This window comes from Thalassophryne amazonica, chromosome 15 (assembly GCF_902500255.1).
Source record: "Thalassophryne amazonica chromosome 15, fThaAma1.1, whole genome shotgun sequence".
Classification (NCBI taxonomy): Eukaryota; Metazoa; Chordata; class Actinopteri; order Batrachoidiformes; family Batrachoididae; genus Thalassophryne; species Thalassophryne amazonica.
In genome coordinates this window covers 40,078,066-40,104,704 of record NC_047117.1, presented here as the reverse complement: position 1 = coordinate 40,104,704, position 26,639 = coordinate 40,078,066, and the positions used below count along the sequence as shown (strand labels likewise).

The window sequence follows — 26,639 nt, the reverse complement described above, 5'->3', positions numbered from 1 at the left end:
GACATCGTCTCCGATTGCGGTCCCCAGTTCTCCTCGCATGTCTGGAGGAGCTTTTGCCGGGAACTGGGGGCCACGGTCAGTCTCTCGTCCGGGTATCACCCCCAGACCAACGGGCAAGCAGAGCGGGCCAATCAAGAAATGGAGCAAACACTGCGTTGTGTGACAGCCGCGCACCCGGCGGCCTGGAGTACTCATCTGGCCTGGATCGAGTACGCCCACAACAGTCAAGTGTCATCAGCCACCGGCCTCTCCCCCTTTGAGGTGTGTTTGGGGTATCAGCCCCCGTTGTTCCCGGTGGTTGAGGGGGAGGTCGGTGTGCCCTCGGTCCAGGCCCACCTGCGGAAGTGCCGTCGGGTGTGGCGCGCCGCCCGTTCTGCTTTGTTGAAGGCCCGGATGAGGGCGAAGACCCATGCAGACCGGCGGCGGACCCCGGCCCCTACGTATCGCCCCGGGCAGGAAGTGCGGTTGTCCACAAAGGACATCCCACTACAAGTGGCCTCCCCTAAACTACAGGACAGGTACATAGGACCGTTTAAAATCCTCAAGGTCATCAATCCCGCCGCAGTGAGGCTTCAGCTTCCAGCCTCACTGCGGATCCATCCTGTGTTTCATGTGTCGAAGCTCAAGCCCCATCACACCTCGCCCCTCTGTACACCCGGTCCGGCACCACCTCCTGCCCGGATCATCGATGGCGAGCCGGCTTGGACAGTGCGCCGGTTGTTGGACGTCCGTCGGATGGGCCGGGGCTTTCAATATCTGGTGGACTGGGAGGGGTATGGTCCCGAAGAACGCTCCTGGGTGAAGAAGAGCTTCATCCTGGACCCGGCCCTCCTGGCCGACTTCTACCGTCGCCACCCGGACAAGCCCGGTCGGGCGCCAGGAGGCGCCCGTTGAGGGGGGGGTCCTGTTGTGTGGGCCGCTGAAGAGGAGGTACTGCTGGCCCACCACCACCAGAGGGCGCCCTGCCTGGAGTGCGGGCTCCAGGCACCAGAGGGCGCCGCCGCCCCACAGGAGCTGCCTCGGTAACAGCTGTCACCCATCACCTGAGACAGCTGACGGCAATTATCACTGGGGTATATCAGCAGGACGGCATCTCCACCTCATCGCCGAGATATCGTTCTACCTGGAAGGTAATAATCTCAGCTGACTGCTTGACAGTAACCTTTGTGATTTTTGTGAGTGATTGCAGACTTTTTTTCTCCAACGAGAGGTGGAGGTAGCTTCCCTGCCGTGCAGGTTGCTGGGTGCAAACGCGCCCACGTTTAATTGTGTTCTTGTTCCTCGCCAGCAGTACCAGGTCCGACACGCGGAGGCAGTGGCCACCTGGGAGTTCGGAACTTGGCGGCTCCAGTATTCCCGGGGTCCTGTGGCGGAGGAAACCGTGTGGTTCCGGTTCTACTTTGGAGAGGCGTCTCCTATCTTCGAGCCTGCCCACACGACACCTTTGTGAATTGAACTTTGTCCATTGTTGTAATTTGTTGTGCACGTTCGCAACAGTAAAGTGTTGTTATTTGACCTATTCCATTGTCCGTTCATTTGCGCCCCCTGTTGTGGGTCCGTGTTCCTACACTTTCCCAACAGTATATGAGAAATTGTTTATCAGCTGGAGATGTTCCAACTTGTCCTCAAGGCTTCCAACAGAGGTGTTTTTCCTGTGGCGGAGCTTCGCGGCGGCTGCGAGCCGACGCTGCAATCCGCCCGCACGTCTTTCATTAAAAAAAATCTCCTTTAACAGTGGAATATCCGGATAAAATGCTGAAACCAACTTCTTCTGAAACTTCTCTGTTCTCTCACGACGTCCTGGATCAACAGAGCCTGAAATGTGGAGGTTTTAAGCTTGAAACAGGCTGATGATGCCGCCTGAGAGCGCTGCGCGACGTCTCGCACCGTGAAAAGTCCTTAAAGCGACAGAATCACCTCAAAATCTCTCATCAGCTGTTAAAATTTTCACTGAAGACCATCTTAATTTTTCGAACCATGTCCACTTCGATGTGTCTCACAGGTTTAGAAAAAATTTTGATCAAACAAAGCACCAGTCTCTCAGCAACTTCTCAGACAAAGGAATTCCGACGAGGGGCTGGACGACTCCTCCCACAAGGAGTGCTCACAGGCGAATGACGTCACCGACAGGCGTGGAAAAACTCACGCATGCGCACGAGGGTTCAAGCATGTCTGATGTAAAAACATATGAATGAAATCCATATAGTTTTTGAAAAAAATAAAAAGGACCTATACTTTACGGACAGACCTCGTATATACATACACTCACAAAAATGTGTATATACACACACACACACACACACACACTTTTCATTCAGTGGTATAAAAAAAAAAGGTTTTTTAACTTACCACGGACTCAGGTTTACTGAAAACTATAGACTGAAATCGAATCTATACTTTTTCTCTAAACTCCTTGGAAATGTGGTTTCACAGCAACTTGGGGATGATCTTACTGAGAATAACCTCTTTGGGCCACTGCAGCCTGCTTTTAGCATGCCCATTCCCCAGAGACAGCAATTACTAAAGTGGTGAATGATCAAAATGTTATGATTTTTTTCACAAAAGGCAGGATGTATGTGCAAATAACAAGGTGATTTATTAATCCACAAAAGCCCAAAGTGAGACAAAATTCAAACAGTGATAACAAGGGGCTGAGGGAACAGAGTCTAAGAACAGAGTAACATGGAAAGAAAACCATCAACTAGAAAAACACAGACAACAGGTAATAACTGACAAACACAAAATACTCATGGACATAGAATTGCAGCAACCACAGTTGAATCTGCAGGAAACTGATGTGGGGAAGGTGAGGACTTAACTACAAAAATGAACTAATAAGTAACAGGTGTATCAACTCTGAAAACTAAATGAGCATAAGGTGAGTGAAACTAAAACCGAACTCAAGGGTAAATAGAAAATAAAGATAATAAAATACAACAATAACAAAATACAACAGAGAGAGTAACAAAAACAAAATATAAGTGCAAAATATAGATACCAACATGAAACTCAAAAGTGTAACAGTGCAACAGAAGCAAAACTAACATGAACTAACTCAAGGAAACAGACACTGAAATAATAACACTACCGACAGAACTGAACAGTCAATTGTCGCAGTCAAAACTAAAGCTGGGGGCATAAATACAAAATCAACATAGAACATAGTGAACACAGTAAGGGAACTGAGGGAAAACAACACATGAGCAATACTGCAACACAATGCACGAACTAATGGGCCACGAGTACAAGGACAAGGAGGACTTGGGACATAAAAACACCTGGAGGACACACATGGATGATAGACAGAGACAAGGGAAATGATGATGAACCACAGACAGAGGACTAATGACAGAGACAACAACGACAAAGACAGATGAAGGACATAGACCAAGGCTGAGTCACAAGGGGGACAAGACACAGATATGAACCAAAATAGGCAGGAGATGAAGACAAGAAACAACCGATTAACCATCAGGAGAGACAGGAGACAGGACACAAACCACAAGACACTGACATAAGCACAGGCCCAGGAGCGCACCCACACACACACACACACACACACACACACACACACACACACACACACACAACACAGAAGGTGAATGACCTTTTGGTTGCAATGGTCCACTACAGTGCTGCTACTGTTAGATCTCAGTGCTATGTTTGACACAGTGCACCACTGCATACTACTGGATAGGCTTGAGAACTACTTTGGTATTTATAGAAATATCCTCACATGGTTGATGTCTTACATAACTAGTTACTCTCAGTGTGTCTTTTACAATAATGTCACTTTAAATCTTGTTCCTGTGAAATACAGGGTTCCACAAGGATCTGTCCTTGCAAGGTCAGATTTTAAGGTGTTGTTACTCACATACAAAATCCTTCAGCGACTCATGCATCCTTATCTGGCCAACATAATTAAGCCTTACTATGTACCAATCCAGGCTTTACTCTGTGTCCCTAATGTTAAAAAGAAGTCAGCAGGCCACAGCGCTTTCTCTGATCATGTGCCTGTTCTGTGGAACAATCTGCTTTCTGAGATAAAACAGTCTGATTCTCTGGAGTTATTCAAGTCCAGACTAATATTCATCTGTTTTCCCTTTCATATGACTAGTATACTTGTGTTGTACTGAACCATTTTTTTTTCTCTCCCTCTTAAATGTTCTCATTAACAGTTGAGAAGGTCACAGCCTCATTATATTTAAATTCTGGTAAGTTTAGTGGTAACATTAGTAAACACTGTACTTGTCTGTTGGTTTACATCTGGGATTTAATGCTTTGTGTGCTGTTAGTACCAACTGATTGATTCAGGTCTCCTACTCTCTGTTTGAGGTGCTGTGACTACTGCTGGGGAATCAAATCAGATGTCGCCAGCTGGACTCATAGTTGATGATTCTTGCAAAAATGTTGGGCATGTTGTATAACAACCCAAAATTACTCTTTCCACGCTGTATTTTGTTTCCTGAGGCCATCAAATATGGCCACCGGGTATTGCGAAGGTTTTGCATCAGTCTGTCTGTCTGTCCATCTGTCCATCTGTCTGTGCTCAGCATATGTTCAGTCCTATTACTGCCAAAGTATTAAAATTCACAGGGAACATTCTTGTGACACAAGTTCAAAGATGCCTAACCTTGACCTATTTTAAGAGGTATTTTAAGAGGTTAAAAAGTCACAATATTTTTCAATATGTTCCTTTTTTTTTTTTGAGTGGCAGGGGTGACAGCCAATCAGACTAGAGCTGCACCGTGATGTCAGTGGCAAGTCTCTCTAAAATCGCTTCATTTATGTGTTTATATAACATGTTTCTAATATATAATGTAAAAGCTAGCAAGAAATAAACATTTCTGAATTGATTTAGAAGACATTTTGCTGATGTTAGCATGATGATGTCACAGGCTCGTTTAGCTTGCTGCAAAACTTTTTTGTTTGTGTGTTCATATAACCTCATTGTATTTATATATGTAAAAGCTAGTGAGAAATAAATACTTCTAAAACTGCAAATGCTGTTTCTGAACCTAATAGCACCTCTGGAGCAAAATCGCGGTTGTTACGTGCACACTAATTTTCACTAACTCAAAAACTTCCAATGGAATTAAATTTGTCTCATTAATACATGCAAATCCACGGAGGGTGATCTACAAATATTCCTTGATTTGCACAACTTTGGCTCTTGTCAAAAGCTCATGTACATGCACACGCAAAGCCTCATGCAGACACCATTGAAACATACATATTGTTTTTGATTGATTGATTGATAGAGGGTCTTTATTGAACATGTACAAACTGTAGGTAAGACAATAGGAAGTAATAATTATTTAAACAATTTATAACAACAAATTCTAAAGAACACAATATTTATATGGTCAAGGGTATTTTAACATTGCGTTATATTTTTTAACTTTATTGTGTTTTGCATGGTTGTAAACTTTCTGTTTCTGTACTTTATGGTTAGAATGGCCTAAGTAGTGCGTCAACCTTCTGATTCTGGTCTGCTTGAGGTTTCTTCCTCAAAAAACACCACATGGAGTTTTTCCTTACCACTGTCAACCTTTCAAAACACCACCACCATAAACATTCTTGAGGATTATCAGAGCCAGATTCAACATTTTCTCAAGCATGTATACTCAACAAAAATATAAACGCAACACTTTTGGTTTTGCTCCCATTTTGTATGAGATGAACTCAAAGATCTAAAACTTTTTCCACATACACAATATCACCATTTCCCTCAAATATTGTTCACAAACCAGTTGAAATCTGTGATAGTGAGCACTTCTCCTTTGCTGAGATAATCCATCCCACCTCACAGGTGTGCCATACCAAGATGCTGATTAGACACCATGATTAGTGCACAGGTGTGCCTTAGACTGCCCACAATAAAAGGCCACTCTGAAAGGTGCAGTTTTATCACACAGCACAATGCCACAGATGTCGCAAGATTTGAGGGAGCGTGCAGTTGGCATGCTGACAGCAGGAATGTCAATCAGAGCTGTTGCTCGTGTATTGAATGTTCATGTCTCTACCATAAGCCGTCTCCAAAGTCGTTTCAGAGAATTTGGCAGTACATCCAACCAGCCTCACAACCGCAGACCACGTGTAACCACACCAGCCCAGGACCTCCACATCCATGATATGGCACACCTCTGAGGTGGGATGGATTATCTCAGCAAAGGAGAAGTGCTCACTATCACAGATTTAGACTGGTTTGTGAACAATATTTGAGGGAAATGGTGATATTGTGTATGTGGAAAAAGTTTTAGATCTTTGAGTTCATCTCATACAAAATGGGAGCAAAACCAAAAGTGTTGCGTTTATATTTTTGTTGAGTATGTACATTATATCAGACTGGTGTCTAGTTCTATTTCTTTATTTTAGTCATTAAATCAAATCAAATCAACTTTATTTATATAGCGCCAAATCACAACAACAGTTGCCCCAAGGCGCTTTACGAGGTCTGTTAGAAAAGTATCCGACCTTTTTATTTTTTTCAAAAACCATATGGATTTGAATCACGTGTGATTGCATCAACCAAGCTTGAACCTTTGTGCGCATGCGTGAGTTTTTTCACGCCTGTCGGTTGCGTCATTTGCCTGTGAGCAGGCTTTGAGTGAGGTGTGGTCCACCCCTCTCGTCTATTTTTTATTGCGAATAAATGTCTGAACGATTTGGAGCTTTGCTGCATCAATTTTTTTCCAGAAACTGTGAGAGACCTCCAGGTGGACACCGTTCGGAAAATTAATATGGCTTTCAGGGACGATTTTATGGGGATTACACAGATTAAGGAGTGATCCAGACAGTTTAAAGACCGCCCACAACTGCTGAGAGCGCGGTGCGCTCCCAGCCCCCATCGACAGGCTGACACCCCGCTGGAACAACCAGATGATTTCCAACGTGAAGGCTTTGTTGATCAGGGACCTCATCTGACTTTCACAAAAAGGCTGAAGATGTGGACATCAGCACTTTTTTGGTACATTCAACCGTTACAGGAGTTTTTTTCATGGAAAGAAAAGAGGACGGACGCGCCACGGAGCCGTTCATTATGTGGGACAAAACCACGTCGGTGTTGGTCTCACAGGACAGCTTAAAGGTGGATTTCAGATGGATTCTGGTTGCTTTTCAGTTGTGTGATTATCCGATTGTGATTGTGCATGAGCTGGACCTGCCCCAACATGTCCTGGAAGGCTTCATCACGGCGTTGCTTTGCGCCATGCAGCTCCGCCGCGACGCGCGGAATTCCTCCGCACGTCTGTCTCAATGTACTGAAAAAATACTGATGTCCACTCTTTTCACAATTCCTGTGCTAGTCAGACGACATACCGGACCAAGACAGCGTCCAGTTTAGAACTGAACGGCACATTCCACTGTTACAGGAGTTTTTGTCATGGAAAGAGGAGCGGCTCCACGGTGCGTCGCGGTGGAGCCGCCTGGCGCAAAGCAACGCCATGATGAAGCCTTCCAGGACATGTTGGGGCAGGTCCATCTCATGCACAATCACAATCGGATAATCACATGACTGAAAAGCAACCGGAATCCATCTGAAATCCACCTTTAAGCTGTCCTGTGAGACCAACACCGAGGTGGTTTTGTCCCGCGTAATGAACGGCTCCGTGGCGCGTCCCTCTGCTTTTCTTTCCATGAAAAAAACTCCTGTAATGGTGGAATGTACCAAAAAAGTGCTGATGTCCACATCTTCAACCTTTTTGTGAAAGTCAGACGAGGTCCCGGATCAACAAAGCCTTCACGTTGGAAATGATTTGGTTGCTCCAGCGGGGTGTCAGCCTGTCGATGGGGGCTGGGAGCGTGCCGCGCTCTCAGCAGTTGTGGGCGGTCTTTAAACCATCTGAATCATTCCTTAATTTGTGTAATCCCCATAAAATCGTCCCTGAAAGCCATATTAATTTTCCGAACGGTGTCCACCTGGAGGTCTCTCACAGTTTCTGGAAAAAAATTGATGCAGCAAAGCTCCAAATTGTTCAGACATTTATTTGCAATAAAAAATAGACGAGAGGGGTGGACCACACCTCACTCAAAGCCTGCTCACAGGCACATGACGCAACTGACAGGCGTGAAAAAACTCACGCATGCGCACAAAGGTTCAAGCTTGGCTGATGCAATCACACGTGATTCAAATCCATATGGTTTTTGAAAAAAATAAAAAGGTCGGATACTTTTCTAACAGACCTCGTATATTTTAAGGGAAAAGCCAAACAATAATTACAGAAAAACCCCAACGGTCAAAATGACCCCCTATGAGTAAGCACTTGGCGACAGTGGGAAGGAAAAACTCCCTTTTAACAGGAAGAAACCTCCAGCAGAACCAGGCTCGGGGAGGGGCAGTCTTCTGCTGGGACTGGTTGGGGCTGAGGGGAGAGAATCAAGAAAAAGACATGCTGTGGAAGGGAGCAGAGATCAATCACTAATGATTAAATGCGCATACAGAGCAAAAAGAGAAAGAAACACTCAGTGCATCATGGGAACCCCCCAGCAGTCTAAGTCTATAGCAGCATAACTAAGGGATAGTTCAGGGTCACCTGATCCAGCCCTAACTATAAGCTTTAGCAAAAAGGAAAGTTTTAAGCCCAATCTTAAAAGTAGAGAGGGTGTCTGTCTCCCTGATCTGAATTGGGAGCTGGTTCCACAGGAGAGGAGCCTGAAAGCTGAAGGCTCTGCCCCCCATTCTACGCTTAAAAACCCTAGGAACTACAAGTAAGCCTGCAGTCTGAGAGCGAAGCGCTCTATTGGGGTGACAAGAGGTCCCTAAGATAAGATGGGACCTGATTATTCAAAACCTTATAAGTAAGAAGAAGAATTTTAAATTCTATTCTAGAATTAACAGGAAGCCAATGAAGAGAGGCCAATATGGGTGAAATATGCTCTCTCCTTCTAGTCCCTGTCAGTACTCTAGCTGCAGCATTTTGAATTAATTTGAAATAAATGCATGAATTAGTTTTTCAGCATCACTCTGAGACAAGACCTTTCTAATTTTAGAGATATTGCGCAAATGTAAAAAAGCAGTCCTACATATTTGCTTAATATGTGCATTGAAGGACATATCCTGATCAAAAATGACTCCAAGATTTCTCACAGTATTGCTAGAGGTCAGGGTAATGCCATCCAGAGTAAGGATCTGGTTAGACACCATGTTTCTAAGATTTGTGGGGCCAAGTACAATAACTTCAGTTTTATCTGAATTTAAAAGCAGGAAATTAGAGGTCATCCATGTCTTTATGTCTGTAAGACAATCCTGCAGTTTAGCTAATTGGTGTGTGTCCTCTGGCTTCATGGATAGATAAAGCTGGGTATCATCTGTGTAACAATGAAAATTTAAGCAATGCTTTCTAATAATACTGCCTAAGGGAAGCATGTATAAAGTGAATAAAATTGGTCCTAGCACAGAACCTTGTGGAACTCCATAATTAACCTTAGTCTGTGAAGAAGACTCCCCATTTACATGAACAAATTGTAATCTATTAGATAAATATGATTCAAACCACCGCAGCGCAGTGGCTTTAATACCTATGGCATGTCATTAGTCCTGCTATAATGCATTTTTGGTCCCAGTCCAGCCCTGGATGGATGGATGGATGAATGGATGGATGGATTGCTGGAATCCACAACAAAATACCCACAATGCACTTATACATCTTGCTATACACATAATACCTGTGCAATTCTCTCCAGACTCATATTGTAGCGTTTGCTCTCTCCCTCTTTCAGTTTCTTCAGAGCAACCCTTACCTCTCCAATGAATTCATTTCTGCCAAGTCTGTCCATATCACAAACACACAGCCTACATTCACAAAAAAAAAAGAACACAAACATAAACAGAGATGCTCAGAAGAAAAGTAGGTGAACCACTGAGAATGTACAGACTCAACTACTACTTTGCACTGCGTTATGGTTGGGCAAGTGTAGAATCAACTTATGAAGTATGTGTGCATCTGAAAAGTTTATCAACTGTATAGACATGGAGTTGCTGTTAACGTTAGTGACCTGAAGTGAAGATGATTGCAAAAACCCCAGAACCAAGCAGCCAGACTCAGATGGATATGTAACAAAACCCAGGTGATTTATTAAATGCAAGGTGACAAAATAGGTTTTCATATCTCAAAAATGTGATGTGATTGGCAAAACTAACACCAGATTCAGATTCTGCGCCCTTAAATTATCCAAAATCTGTTGAAAAACCCCTTGCAAGAAAAATCGTGTTGACCAGTTTAATCAAAAATATTAAAGACAGTAGAAAATAACCAAAATACATAATCACTGGGAAGGTGACCCAACAAGGAGTGCAACACAGCGAAATACTGAAGAACCAAAATCACAGAGACAGAGACCAGTCTGGCATACCATACAAGGAGATGTAAAAACCAGGAACCAAGGTGACAGGCGGGTTGGTTAGGACACAAATGTAAGGCTCACATGAACAGCTCTGGTTGAAAGACTTTAATGGTGAGGTTAGCAATGGTCGGTACATGGGAAGGCAGTCCAAAAAACACAGCAGCAGTACAATAATCGTCAGGCTTAAGCGAGGTTGGAACATACGGGCAGGAAGTCAAGAACACAATGAGGCAGGCAGGACTATGGAATACAAAACCGAGAGCTGGAAAGAAGGCACAGGGCGCATTAATCCGGTGAAGAAACAGAGCAAAATGAGCAGTATATATTCACCCAAGTAATGAGCTGCAAACCGAGAACAGGTGAGCGTGGAAAGAACCAGAGGGAGAGCGCGACCAGGGAGAGAGAGAGAAAGAGAGAGAGAGAGAGAGAGAGAGAGAGAGAGAGAGAGAGAGAGAGAGAGAGAGAGAGAGAGAAACACTCACCACCAAGAGAGACAGATAGACCCAAGCAGGAAAGGGTCCAACAAGAAAATAAACAAACAGGAAAGCAACCAAACAGATAAAAACAGATCAAAGCAAAGAAATAAAAGCAGATCAAACACACCCCCTGGCACAAGAGGGGTAAGATTTCACAGACAGCAGGCACACAGAAAACAGACAGAAGTAACATGCATGACACACACATGCAGGAAGCGGGAAGACTGGTGCACAACCACACATACACATACACACCCAGAAATATACATGCAGACACACAACTAACAGCGGAAGGGGGTGTGCATCACACTCGGACCACACACCAACATAAACTCAGGAGTTAATAAACTGCAGTAGGAAGACAAAAGAAGACTGATAGGTGAGGATGCAGGGGTGTCACATGGATGACAAACACTGACATAATCGTATACACAGGTGAACAAAACACAAGCACAGATACATGGTGGGCATGGTGGAAGAGGAAGAGGCATGCCAAACCCACAGAGCGGAGACAGGGGAAGCAGAGGTGGATGGGGACAGACATACGAGGGTAGGCTGAAAAGTTCTAAGGCTCACTATGATGCAGTTAATGCATTAACTGTATCATAGTGAGCCTTAGAACTTTTCAGCCTACCCTCGTTAGGCAGTTAATGTATTAACTGTATCATAGTGAGCCTTAGAACTTTTCAGCCTACCCTCGTACATGACAGATGACACCACAACAGTACCCCCCCTCCAAGAGCTGGCTCCGACAGCTGAAAAAAACAACAACAAAAAAAAACAAACCTAAAACCCGACAGAAAAAAAACCCCAAACAGACAAGAGACAAAAACGAAGACCCCTGACAAAAACAAAAAAACAACAACAACAAAAAAAAAACCACACAGAGAGAAACACACATTGAGTGGGAGCTGGAGGGTGGAAGAGTGGTGAAAACCCACAAAACTGAAAGTGGGGGAAGGCAGCTGGCCAAAGCCAAAGCTCGAAGCTGGAGGCTGACTGCGGAGCAGGCTGAAGGACCCAGTGGAGACAGGAGTATGGCTGGAGGGATGGCCAGAGTACACAGTGGAGGTAACAGGTAGCTGGCCCACTGGCCAGCAGAAGTCCACTGACGAAACCAGAGGCCAATCCTTCAGCTAGCAGGAGTTAACGGTAAAGGCAGACGTGGGATCGTGCGGCCCCCTGGAGGACCTGACAGTGTCAGCCCACCGAGGTTCTCCACCGTTTCTGAGACGGGGATGTCCTAGGGTCCCTTTATTCAGAGAGTAGAATCAACTGAGAACATGGCATCATTTTGGAGCCAATTGTGCTGAACTAGTGAATGAACCCTTTATGTTTTCAAATATTTTTTTATCAGTTAAACACATACAGCAAGACATCCAGGTACAGGTACTATCAAAATCAATATAAAAATAGTTAAGCTATCAAATTGCTAAATTATGATGATTTATTTATTAATTTAAAGATTTATGCTTCTGAAACTCTGTAACTGCGTGTCATGCAATGATGTGCATGACAAGTTTAAAGTTCTCCATTGCTCGATGATGCTTTATTCTGGATTAATCTGACCCTGAACAAACCTTTCTTTTGGCAAGTATCACCTCCAATTCAAAGGTAAGGTGTAGAATTTCCAATTATTCCGACTCCGTGTTGTAAATTTACAGACTTTTCTGCCAATGTGAGCCTGAAATGTAGTCAGCGTGCACACTGCAAAAATTATTAAAATATGAGAGGAAAGAGTGAAAGCATAAAAATCAGCCATATTACTTTGTCACTGTATATAGGCCCTGGCCCATAATCTGAATTCTTAGATGAATTTGGTGGGTTCATCTCTAACTTGTCGACTACTGCAGAAAACATTCTGATTATTGGTGACGTTAACGTTAATATAAATAACCCATCTGATCCGCTCTGCAAATCATTTATGGAAATTGTGGATGCATTAGGATTTCAGCAATGCATTCAGGATTTGATGCACATTAGTGGAAATACCCTGGATTTGGTTCTCACATGTGGCATGGCTGTTATGAATATTGACATCATGCCTCTTGAATCAGTGGTTTCTGATCACTCACTTATTAGGTTTACAGTTTCGCTGCCGTGTTTAGTGGAACAACAACCTTATTTATCAATATGGCAACGCATCAACTCCTAAACTATGACTGAACCCGAAGCTAGAGTGCATGATATCTTAGCTTCATATTTGGAAAATGCCGTATCAGTAGACAGTCTTGTGGATAGTTTAAACTCAGTGCTCAAAACTACACTCAACATGATTGTGTCACGTTTATTAAAACCACACCCCCCCCTCAAAAAACCCCCACACACAGTCACCTTGGTTCAATGATGACGTGTGACCTCAAGCATAAGGCCAGAGGTCTAGAACGGAAAAAGCATAGTTCAAAATGAGAAGTATTCCACCTCGCATGGCACGATGCTATCTTAGACTATAAGCATGCACTACTGGCTACAAAGCGGATCTATTACTCTGATTTGATCAACAAAAAGAATCATAACTCAAAGTTCTTGTTAGGCACGTTGAAAACACATTTATGGACAACCAACTGTAAGTCGCTCTCCTTTTACAGCACAAGTTTTCTTGGATTACTTTGAGAAGAAAATAGATGACAATAGGTTAAACATACATATACCAGCATGCCTTAACCCAGCCACTACACCCTGCTATTGAGGCGGGTGCCATTACTGAGGTATTACCTAGATTTAGAGAATTTGATAGTATGTCACTAGGTGTGCTGACGAAACTCGTAACGTCTACAAAAAGCACAACCTGCTTATTTGATCCCATACCAACAAAACTGTTTGAGGACCTGTGGCCCATTCTTGGGCCGACTGTACTAGAAATGATTAATCTCTCTTTAACCTCTGGATCTGTTCCTAAATGTTTCAAATCTGCAGTGATTAAACCATTACTTAAGAAATGTAATCTTGACCCTAGTGTATTGAAAAACTATAGTCCGATAGCAAAACTATCATTTTACTGTAAAATTCTGGAAAAGTGGTTTCACGGCAGCTCATGGACTACCTTACTGAGAATAATCTTTTCGAGCCACTGCAATCTGCTTTTAGAAAAATCATTCCACAGACACAGCTCTCACTAAAGTGGTGAATGATGTTCTGCTTGCAATGGATTCGGACACCACTATGGTTCTGGTGCTGTTAGATCTTATTGCCGTGTTTGATACCATGTATCATCATATTCTACTCGATAGGCTGGAGAATCATTTTGGGATTACTGGGAAGGCCCTCGCATGGTTGACATCATATATGACCAGTCATTCTCACTGTGTTTGGTACAACCCCAATTCCAGTGAAGTTGGGATGTTGTGTGAAATGTAAATACAAACAGAATACAATGATTGCAAATCGTCTTCAACCTATATTCAGTTGAATACACCACAAAGACAAGATATTTAATGTTCAGACTATTAATGTTTTGTTTTTGTGCAAGTATTTGCTCATTTTGAAATGGATGCCTGCAAAACGTTTCAAAAAAGCTGGGACAGTGGTATGTTTACCACTGTGTTACATCACCTTTCCTTCTAACATCACTCAATAAGCATTTTGGAACTGAGGACACAAATTGTGAGTGTCATGATTGGGTATAAAAGGAGCATCCCCAAAAAGTTCAGCCGTTCACAAGCAAAGATGGGGCAAAGATCAACCCCTTTGAAAAACTGCATGAAAAAATACTCCATCAGTTTAAGACAATGTCTCTCAATGTTCAGTTGTACGGAATTTAGGGATTCCATCATGTACAGTCCATAATATAATCAGAAGATTCAGACAATCTGGAGAACTTTCTACACGTAAGTGGCAAGGCCGAAAACCAACATTGAATGACCGTGACCTTCGATCCCTCAGGCAGCACTGCATTAAAAACCGACATCACTGTGTAAATGATCTTACTGCGTGAGTTGAGGAACGCTTCAGAAAACCATTGTCAGTTAACACAGTTTTAGTCGCTACATCTACAAGTGCAAGTTAAAACTCTACCATGCAAAGCCAAAGCCATACATCAACAACATCCAGAAACGCTGCCACCTTCTCTGGGCCCGAGCTTATTTGAAATGGACAGACACAAAGTGGAAAAGTGTGCTGTGGTCTGATGAGTCCACACTTCAAATTGTTTTTGGAAATCATGGACGTCGTGTCCTCCGGACAAAAGGAAAAAGACCATCTGTTACCAGCACAAAGTTCAAATGCCAGCATCGGTGATGGTATGGGGGTGTGTTAGTGTCCATGGCATGGGCAACTTCCACATCTGTGATGGCACCGTCAATTCTGGAAGGTACATCCAAGTTTTGGAGCAACACATGCTGCCATCCAAGCAACGTCTTTTTTCAGCAAGACAATGCCAAGCCACATTCTGCACGTTACAGCAACGTGGCTTCATAGTAAAAGAGTAAAAGAGTAAATGAAAAACTAGACTGGCCTGCCTGCAGTCCAAACCTGTCACCCATTGAAAATGTGTGGCGCATTATGAAGCGCAAAATACAACAACGGAGACCCCGGACTGTTGAACAACTGAAGTTGTATATCAAGCAAGAATGGAAAAGAATTCCATCTACAAAGCTTCAACAATTAGTGTCCTCAATTCCCAAACGCTTACTGAATGTTGTTAGAAGGAAAGGTGATGTAACACAGTGGTAAACATACCACTGTCCCAGCTTTTTTGAAACATGTTCCAGGCATCCATTTCAAATTGAGCAAATATTTGCACAAAAACAATACAGTTTATCAGTTTGAATATCTTGTCTTTGGGGTGTATTCAATTGAATATAGGTTGAAGAGGATTTGAAGATCATTGTATTCTGTTTTTATTTACATTTTACACAAAGCCCCAACTTCATTGGAATTGGGGTTGTACATGACTGACAGCGGGATTGGGTATGTATCACAATCGAACCACACAATAACAGACTCGGGACTTAATAAAGCGCAACAGGAAGACAAAACAAGACTGACAGATCAGGATGCAGGTGTTATATGGCTGGGGGGGCCTGGCTGCCTTTTTGTTTCTGTCCTTTGCTTCTCCTTCCAGGTGGTTTGCATTTGGAACTGAGTGGCTGTGTTGCTGAGTTTATCAGGACCTCACCCTGATCACCTGAGGCTGATCACCTGCGGCTCATCAGGACTCACAGCTGTGGTGCATCTGCATGGATTGGAACATGGTGGCATTTAAGACTGGAGTGCACAGTGTGTATTTGCCAGAGACTCGACCTTGTGACCAGACGGGTGAGATCGTCGTCTCGGGAGCCATCTCATCATCAGTGGATGCAGAGAACGTCCAGGTTTGATGCACGGTCTGTGAAAGAGGAGGGGGTGAGGTCTCACGCTCGTCAGCACACTTCCTGAGGTACGTTAGATTTTGTGACTAACATTTATACAGTCAGTAAATGTGGTGTCCCTCACACCTTTATTATATTGAGCTGTATGTTAGTCATGTATCGACTTCCACTGCAGTGGAGTTTTGTGAACTGGATGTTCCATGCCTGCAGGTTGGGAAGTTGATTAGTAATCAAGCCAGGAAGTGTTTGCTGTTTGTACACCTTTAAGTGTTCTCTCTGTGTGTAGAGTGTGGACTCACATAATGGTTCCTTCTTTCACAGACTCGGTTTGTTGCGGCCACCTGGGGGGTGTCGGCGGGGTCCTTGAGTCCGAACAGCTTCTGGCTCCGGACCGTTAGCGCTGCTGGGAGCGCACCACGCCAGACCGCACTTTGTTTTTTACGTATCACTGTTATGTATTAAATTCAGTTAGCCTTTGTACCGTGCTCTGCTTATTTCATACTGGGTCTTTCAAACGCTGGTCGGTTCTCCGAGCTGCGTCCGACACATAACAGCAGGGGTGGAACATGGAGGACAGACACTGACATAACCTAGGTCAGTGATTCTCAACCGGGGTGCCGTGGCACCCTAGGGTGCCGTGACCGGTCGTCAGGGGTGCCGTGGGTATTTTTCATATTCGCGATTATTTTTCATATTCGCGATTACCGTGAATTATTTATTTTATCCACAAAGCATAAAACAACTCAGAATCTGACGTCAAACATGCTGCAGCCTCGCTCTCGTCTTAAGGCGGGACAATAACAAGGAGGCTGACGGCCGATTAAAACATTGCCGTCTTCAAAAGCTGTCTAAAATGCGGAGCTGTCGGTGTGTGTGTCCGTGCCTGTGTGTGCGCGCGCGGAGTTAACAGGCTGCAGACAGTGAGGGAGGGGGTGGGTGAGGGAGATTCCTGAATGCAGGCGCGACACGTTCAGTGCGCAGCGAGCGCGGAGCAGAGAGAGGATTGTAACCCGCGTGAACGTTAACAAAACGGAAAAGTGAAGCTGCCTTTACTTCTCTCTGAACTTTCTCTAAAGGTGTGATTCTGCCGTTACCGTCCCGTTCACACCATGTGCACGTCGTATGCTGAATTTATGAGATCATGAGATGAAATAAACGGTCAAATATCTTTAAAAACATATTTTAAAAATGAGAATATATGAATGAACTGAGCCACAAAAAAACAAACAAACAAAAAAAGAAAACTCTGAACTTTAACAGCTGTTATTTTCCAAAGGTATTTATTTGTTCAATCTTGAGCTTAATGCAGTGTTTAAGCACAAAACTGACTGATGAGGAGAAACAATTTCAGAAATGCAACAGAAACAACCACAAATCAGAAAAAGTTGGGACTGTATGTAAAATGAAGATAAAAATAAAAATGTTGCACCATTCCCAGTTTCTCCACTTACAGAAGCCAAACGTTCTTCCAGAGTTGTGTAATTATACTACAATAGTAGAATATAAAGAAGGGGAAAAAAAAGAAAAAAATAGACAATATATTCGTCAATCGCAATTATTTGTCTGACAATTAATCGTCTCCAGAAATTCCTAATCGTGACAGCCCTACTTGAGATCAGAGCGCAAAATGCTTGAGGATTTTCGAAATGCGGCGTTTTCTGTATCGATTTTCTATTAATAATAATAATAATAATGATATTTGGGTTTTGCGCAAAACCAGAGGTAATAGCATTATAATATTATTTTGGTTGGTGGTGTGCCTCAGGATTTTGTGAATATAAAAAGGGTTTCTGGGCTTTGCAAACTTTTACTGAAAGTTCATTTGGCATTTCAGTATGGTGGCGTCACCTCTGCTTGAGCTAACCTCCTCTCAAAACTCAAAAGTCTTTTGTTTGGACACCTGAGTCCGATAAACCTTTAAGACTCTAAAGCATCGCTGTACTGCTGGCCCTGTGCTACTCCTTCCTGACCCCACCTGTCAATTCGTAGTCAATGTGGATGCTTTGGACACAGGAATTGGTGCAGTCTTGTCCCAGTGTAGCCCCTCCGATGGCAAACTGTACCCATGCGCCTACCTGTCTTCCAAATTAACATCTACAGAGTGTAATTGCGACATCTGTGATCGTGAGCTGCTGGCAGTCAAAGTGGCCTTGGAGGAGTGGCGCCATTTGCTAGAAGGGGCACAAACTCTGTTTTGGTGTTAACGGACCACAAAAATCTCAAGTATCTCGGTCCTGCTAAAAGGCTCAATGCCAGACAAGCCAGATGGGCAATATTCTTTAGTCGATTTTACTTCACAATATCCTACTATCCGGGGTCCAAAAATGGCAAGCCCGACACACGTCTCACGGCTGTTTAGTCTGGCTAACAATGTATCAGAATCCACTACCATCTTGCCCTCATCCTGTTTTGTATCAGCTATCACGTGGGATATTGAGTCTAGAGTTAGAGCAGCCTCTGTGGATCTTTCATACCCGGAGTGTCCTGCGGGGAAACTTTTGGCTCCTGATCCCCTGAGAGGGGAGGTTATCACCTGGGCCCATGATAGTAGGTTCTCCTGTCACCCTGGGATCAAGAAAACAACTTTTGTAGTCCAACAGTGGTTTTGGTGGCCACGTTTGGTGGCCAGTATCTCGCAATATCTAAATGCTTGTTTGGTTTGCGCAGGTCACAAGTCCTCCACACAAAAGCCCCAGGGGAAACTTCTGTCCTTACCCGTCCCTGACCGTCCTTGGTCCCACTTAATGGTGGATTTTGTGGCAAGCCTCCCTGTATTAAAGGGCAGTACTGTAGTGTTGACTGTAGGTGAGAGGCTCATTATACCCTGTCCTTGGTCCCACTTAGTAGTAGATTTCGTGACAGGTCTCTCTGTATCAAAGGGCAATACTGGTAGTGTTGACTGTAGTTGACAGGTTCAAGCTCCTCTCTGCCAAGGAAACTGCCACAGCCCTATTGACTAATGTTTTTAACCCCTTAAGCCCTAGAGCCTATTTCATCAAAATCACATACCCTTACATTATGATTTATTTCTCAGCTTGTACAAGGTCAAAAATGCAAAAATTTGGATCAGCTAAAAGACAGGTCCTAGGGAATGTTGTGGATGCAAAAAAATTGAAAGTAAATAATACTTGGTAGGAGTAAATGAGTTTCTTTTTCCCAAAAAAATGAATTCCAATTTATGTCTTTATTTGCTTGGGGTTTCAGCTGTGGTTAGTTGATATGTGATTGAAGTGGATACTTTTGTAGAGGTGACTTCACTTGACATTTTGATGTATAATAAGTGTATGCTGGTGTCAGCATTGGTTAGTTATGAGTGTTGAAATGTTCCAAAACAGGGAAAGTTCCCAAATTTAGGGACTCTAGGGTTTAAGAGGTTAAATTGCATGGATTTCCTCAAGATATCAGTTCAGATCAGGGGAGCACAGTTTGTCTCCAACGGCTGGAAGGAATTCTGTTGCTTGATTGGGGCATCCACCAATCTTACATCTGGTTACCATCTGCAATCCAATGGACAAGCTGAATACCTGAATCAGGAACTGGAAAAGGGATTACGCATTCTGACATCTCAGCACCCAACCATATGTCCCTCACAGGTAAGTTGACGGGAGTGACATGTTTAGCCGCATGTTCTCCTTGAATTGCTGGCTGTCTGAGTGGTGTCCAAAAAATGAGGTGGGCTTCATAGATAATTGGCAAAGCTTCTGGGGAAAACCTGGTCTTGTTAGGAGAGACGGTATCCATCTCACTTTGGATGGAGCAGCTCTCATCTCTAGAAATCTGGCCTATTTTATTAAACCCTCCAAATCATGACTATCCAGGGTTGGGACCAGGAAGCAGAGTTGTAGTCTTACACACCTCTCTGCAGCTTCTCTCCCCCTGCCATCCCCCCAATACCCCATCCCCGTAGAGACGGTGCCTGCCCCCAGACCACCAAAATCTATTTAAGCATACAAATTCAAAAAGAAAAAAAATAAAATAATAATATAGCACCTTCAACTGCACCACAGACTAAAACAGTTAAATGTGGCTTATTAAATATTAGGTCTCTCTCTTCTAAGTCCCTGTTAGTAAATGATATAATAATTGATCAACATATTGATTTATTCTGCCTTACAGAAACCTGGTTACAGCAGGATGAATATGTTAGTTTAAATGAGTCAACATCCCCGAGTCACACTAACTGTCAGAATGCTCGAAGCATGGGTCGAGGAGGATTAGCAGCAATCTTCCACTCCAGCTTATTAATTAATCAAAGACCCAGACAGAGCTTTAATTCATTTGAAAGCTTGACTCTTAGTCTTGTCCATCCAAATTGGAAGTCTCAAAAACCAGTTTTATTTGTTATTATCTATCGTCCACCTGGTCGTTACTGTGAGTTTCTTTGTGATTTTTCAGACCTTTTGTCTGACTTAGTGCTTAGCTCAGATAAATCAAATCAAATCAATTTTATTTATATAGCGCCAAATCACAACAAACAGTTGCCCCAGGGCGCTTTATATTGTAAGGCAAAAGCCATACAATAATTATTGTATGGCTATTGTATTGTATTATTGTATCAATAGCTTTATATCCTCATTGAGCACAACTTTGGATGCTGTAGCTCCTCTGAAAAAGAGAGCCTTAAATCAGAAGTGCCTGACTCCATGGTTTAACCCACAAACTTGCAGCTTAAAGCAGATAACCCGTAAGCTGGAGAGGAAATGGCGTCTCACTAATTTAGAAGATCTTCATTTAGCCTGGAGAAAGAGTCTGTTGCTCTATAAAAAAGCCCTCCGTAAAACTAGGACATCTTACTATTCATCACTAATTGAAGAAAATAAGAACCCCAGGTTTCTTTTCAGCACTGTAGCCAGGCTGACAAAGAGTCAGAGCTCTATTGAGCCGAGTATTCCTTTAACTTTAACTAGTAATGACTTCATGACTCTCTTTGCAAATAAAATTTTAACTATTAGAGAAAAAATTATTCATAACCATCCCAAAGACATATCTTTATGTTCGGCTGCTTTCAGTAATGCTGGTATTTGGTTAGACTCTTTCTCTCCGATTGTTCTGTCTGAGTTACTTTCATTAGTCACTTCCTCCAAACCATCAACATGTCTGTTAGACCCCATTCCTACCAGGCTGCTCAAGGAAGCCCTATCATTAATTAATGCTTCGATCTTAAATATGATCAATCTATCTTTATTAGTTGGCTATGCACCACAGACTTTTAAGGTGGCAGTAATTAAACCATTACTTAAAAAGCCATCACTTGACCCAGCTATCTTAGCTAACTATAGGCCAATCTCCAACCTTCCTTTTCTCTCAAAAATTCTTGAAAGGGTAGTTGTAAAACAGATAACTGATCAGTTGCAGAGGAATGGCCTATTTGAAGAGTTTCAGTCAGGTTTCAGAATTCATCATAGTACAGAAACAGCATTAGTGAAGGTTACAAATGATCTTCTTATGGCCTCAGACAGTGGACTCATCTCTCTGCTTGTCCTGTTAGACCTCAGTGCAGCTTTTGATACTGGTGACCATAAAATTTTATTACAGAGATTAGAGCATGCCATAGGTATTAAAGGCACTGCGCTGCAGTGGTTTAAATCATATTTATCTAATAGATTACAATTTGTTATTGTAAATGGGGAGTCTTCTTCATGGACTAAGGTTAATTATGGAGTTCCACAAGGTTCTGTGCTAGGACCGATTTTATTCACTTATATTATTATATACTTATATTATTATTATATATATATATTCACTATACATGCTTCCCTTAGGCAGTATTATTAGAAAGCATTGCTTAAATTTTCATTGTTACACAGATGATACCCAGCTTTATCTATCCATGAAGCCAGAGGACACACACCAATTAGTTAAACTGCAGGAATGTCTTTCAGACATAAAGACATGGATGACCTCTAATTTCCTGCTTTTAAATTCAGATAAAACTGAAGTTATTGTACTTGGCCCCACAAATCTTAGAAACATGGTGTCTAACCAGATCCTTACTCTGGATGGCATTACCCTGACCTCCAGTAATACTGTGAGAAATCTTGGAGTCATTTTTGATCAGGATATGTCCTTCAATGCACATATTAAGCAAATATGTAGGACTGCTTTTTTGCATTTGCACAATATCTCTAAAATTAGAAAGGTCTTGTCTCAGAGTGATGCTGAAAAGCTAATTCATGCATTTATTTCTTCTAGGCTGGACTATTGTAATTCATTATTATCAGGTTGTCCTAAACGTTCCCTGAAAAGCCTTCAGTTCATTCAAAATGCTTCAGCTAGAGTACTGACAGGGACTAGAAGGAGAGAGCATATTTCACCCATATTGGCTTCTCTTCATTGGCTCCCTGTTAATTCCAGAATAGAATTTAAATTTCTTCTTCTTACTTATAAGGTTTTGAATAATCAGGTCCCAACTTATCTTAGGGACCTCATAGTACCATATCACCCCAATAGAGCACTTTGCTCTCAGACTGCAGGCTTACTTGTAGTTCCTAGGGTTTGTAAGAGTAGAATGGGAGACAGAGCCTTCAGCTTTCAGGCTCCTCTCCTGTGGAACCTGCTCCCAATTCAGATCAGGGAGACAGACACCCTCTCTACTTTTACGATTAGGCTTAAAACTTTCCTTTTTTGCTAAAGCTTATAGTTAGGACTGGATCAGGTGACTCTGAATCATCCCTTAGTTATGCTGCTATAGACTTAGACTGCTGGGGGGGTTCCCATGATGCACTGAGTATTTCTTTCTCTTTTTGCTCTGTATGCACCACTCTGCATTTAATCATTAGTGATTGATCTCTGCTGTCTTCCACAGCATGTCTTTTTCCTGATTCTCTCCCCTCAGCCCCAACCAGTCCCAGCAGAAGACTGCCCCTCCCTGAGCCTGGTTCTACTGGAGGTTTCTTCCTGTTAAAAGGGAGTTTTTCCTTCCCACTGTCACCAAGCGCTTACGCATAGGGGGTCATTTTGACTGTTGGGGTTTTTCTGTAATTATTGTATGGCTTTTCCCTTGCAATATAAAGCGCCTTGGGGCAACTGTTGTTGTGATTTGGCGCTATATAAATAAAACTGATTTGATTTGATTTTTAAATCTGTTTATCTGTCTGTCCTGTCTTTTCTCCCGTTCTTTAGTTCTGCATTGCTGTCAGTCTTGGTTAGCCTTCACCCTGAGTTTATGTTGTAGCTCCTGGTTTTGCCTTTTCACTCACCCTGCAGTCTTGTCTCTCCTCTGGTGTTTGCTTCTTCCTATATTGTCTTTAGTCTCAGTTGTGTCTGAGTCTTGTGTCACTTTGTATCTGTCTCCACGTCATGTTGATGTATATTCTGGTTGTTTGCTGCCCCCTGGTGTCTAGTTAATTATTACATCCCTGTGTCACTTTCTGTTTCATCCATATTCATGTATGGCCTGTTCCTCTGCTGCCCCCTGGTGCCTTAGGTTAATCATTACATCACTTCAGTTTGGTTCCAGCTGTGTTGAATTTACTCATCAGTCCTTTAAGCATTGAGTCTCACCTGTGTTTGTGTTTCTTGGGGGTTCATTGTTTGTCTTTGTCTACTGAGTGATGGTCCAGTGTTCATGTCTGCTCTCAATGGCTTATGTTTTTTTTTGCTTGATCTTTTGGAATTCCTAGTTTCTCCACTACTCCACAGTTTGTTAGTAATTTATTTTGTTTTTGCACTTCCCTGAAGATTGACTGCTTTCGTTGGTCCTTGATGTCTCACGCCCTGGATTCCCATCTCCCTGAGTGGAAGAAGATTGTATTTTTGTTGTTCCAGCCCTTCACCAGTTTTTGTGCCCTGTACCCCTGTTGTAAATAAATTCTACTGTTTTGAAACTCATCCCATGTTTGGTCTGACCTGCATGTGGGGTACATACTTGACTCTGTTCCTGGCACCCTGTAACATAACAGGTTATTATCCACGTGTCACAAAAATACAGGAAGCATTAATACCTTAAACCCCTATTCCATGAGGCACTGTTCTATTATGATCCCCCATGATCCAGAAAAACTTCAAAAATGGGACGAAATAGCTTCCTCGGCTTGCCTCCTACAAGGCTGGTTTATAAAGTGCAGACCTGTCAACTGGCTGGCTTTAAAAGTGCATACCTGCTAACTCGCTGGAAAATGAAAGTAAAGCTGTACACAGCTGCATCCTCAGCCAGAACCCCTTCAAATATTTACCTTGATGGAACACAAACATAAACTAGAGCAGCTTCTGAGTTCATTGGAGTTAGATGAAACTGGCACCCCAGACAAGCTTAGTGTTGGGCCAGCTAGCATGTCTGTTACCATCAGCTTAGCAAAGAGGATGGCTAAAGAGGATGCCTTTCGGAGTGTTGCTGGCGGGAGAAGTTGCATAGAATTGCACAACTGGCCTGGTGCCCAGTTGTGGTACCCGGATCACGGCCTGCCACTGTGATCTGTGAACCATTTTCCAGCCTTGGACATGCCTGTTAATAGCCCTCCAGGTCCACGGGTGACTTCTACCCCTATCTCCAAGCCGAATGCCATGCATTAGTGATTGAGGATTCTATCACGGGGAGGTGGTGGTCTGGTGGTTAAAGCATTGAGCTTGAGACCAGAGGATCCTTGGTTCAAATCCCAGCCTGACTGGAAAATCACTAAGGGCCCTTGGGCAAGATCCTTATTCCCCAAGTTGCTCCCAGTGTGTAGTGAGTACCTTGTAAGGCAGCACCCTCACATCGGGGTGAATGTGAGACATTAATTGTAAAGTGCTTTGAGCGCCATATGCAGATGGAAAGGCGCTATATAAATGCTGTCCATTTACTAATTCTATCACCCACAAAGCTAGATTACAGATGCCAGCTGACATTAAATGTATTCCTGGGGAGAGTAACATTCGGAGCAGGTGATCAGAGAACCTGCAGGGCTTACGAATAATATGGACCTTGACACCATTAGCTTAGTAGGGAAGTTATACCAGGGGACATGCTGTATATATCATGATGGATGTTTCACAGCTGTCATATCCCGCTCAGCTGTGTTTCGTGGCAGTGCACCAAGCCTGTCACATGCATCGACTCTCTGTGGGCAAGCAGCACACTGCGCACACCTGCACATCTCGTATTGCAGCTGTGATTATCATAATGTCTCATATAAATTGTGTAACCCATGGGAGGGATTGACAGTATGTGTTAAATGACATCCATCATGGACATGACAGCCTGGCCAGATGTGCACGCTGAGCTGGACGGCGATCACACTGCACTCCAGCTGCCATTCGAGCTTTCACCACCTCTCCCGCACCTCAACAATGTTGAATGGTGGAGCACGGCACATTCGCATGTCATTCGTGGTTCTCGGGGGGACACGATGCACTTGCATGCCATTTGTGTTGCTCAGGGGCAGACACAACACACTGACCACCCTTTGACGTGTCACCACTGTAGCAAACTTGAGTTGTTAAATAATCTAATAATTGAATGAAGGGTGTGTTGACCTCTTGGCCCATAGATTCGCTACATCTGCCCTACTCGATTCAGTGCTTGGGCTCCAACCTTGAATCGCATAGGTAGCGATGGTTTTGAAGGATGCTGGTGATGTCTTTCACTGGCACAGGCTGTGAAGACTTAGTGTCAGACTAGCAGAGTGGCTTGGGGTTATTACTAACAGCTAACTAAAGTGGTCCGACGATGATACCACATCACGTATACATCTACTTATTTACACTATTTTACCACCGGTTTGATTAAGCTAAATCCAGTAGCTCTGAGGCTTGGTCGGGTTTGAGTTCTCGGTCTAAATATGGGTTACCTTCGAGATCTTCGGTTGGTCCAGTTGCATGTGTTTTTTTCTTTTAGCTAGTCTGTTGAGGGCTCAAGAGCACTTGGTTATCCCGTCTTTAAGGGCATTGGCGTATTTACGCACCCAAAGAGCTAAGCCGAGGGTAGCTAGGTAACTGGCGATTATGGCTGTGAACAGCAGGGTGTCGGAAGTGGACTACGCATAGGATAGGGCTTGGTATGGTGTCAGATCCTGATTTTAGATCTCTTTCAAGACTTTATCTATTGGGGCCCCGTCATTAACCTGAGAGCCTTCATACTGGACTTCATCCAATGTTTGTTGGTCTAGTTCAATAGCTGTCTAGTTATACAATTCAGACACTTCAATGGCTCCTTCATATTGGTTGGGATTTAGGTGGCAGAGGGATACCTCACCAATGCGGAGCAGGGCGTTTTCTGGTACAGTGACCCATAGGGTCTTTGAGGGGAGTATGAGAGGAGTTGAGGTCCCATGGTGGTCCTACACTAGGGTGGCTGATTTTTCTGAGGTGTTGACTAGCCAACGTTGTCCCACTATCTCTACCTGAGTGTCCGTGACCTGGCGAAATGGTGTGATGGTCGTTGGACAGCGAGTTGGCCTGGTAAATGTTTTGAGGCCGCAGATGCCGGCGGTGTCGTCCAGAAAGAAAGGTTTGCTGGGGCACAGGTAATGGATGTCCTTAGTGACAGTACATATTTTGAGATTCAGGACCAATTACAACTCAGGGTTAGCAC

The 26,639-nt window shown here is 43.4% G+C and overlaps 1 protein-coding gene across 3 annotated transcripts in view; it reads right to left on the bottom strand.

Moving 5' to 3' along the window:
• Positions 1-26,639, bottom strand: part of doc2d (double C2-like domains, delta) — a 152,973-nt gene that overhangs the window by 50,185 nt on the left and 76,149 nt on the right. For all 3 annotated transcript variants that reach the window (XM_034188563.1, XM_034188564.1, XM_034188565.1), the window contains exon 6: positions 9,667-9,793. In XM_034188563.1, coding sequence (XP_034044454.1) covers positions 9,667-9,793 — 127 coding nt within the window. The remainder of the gene's footprint in view (positions 1-9,666; positions 9,794-26,639) is intronic.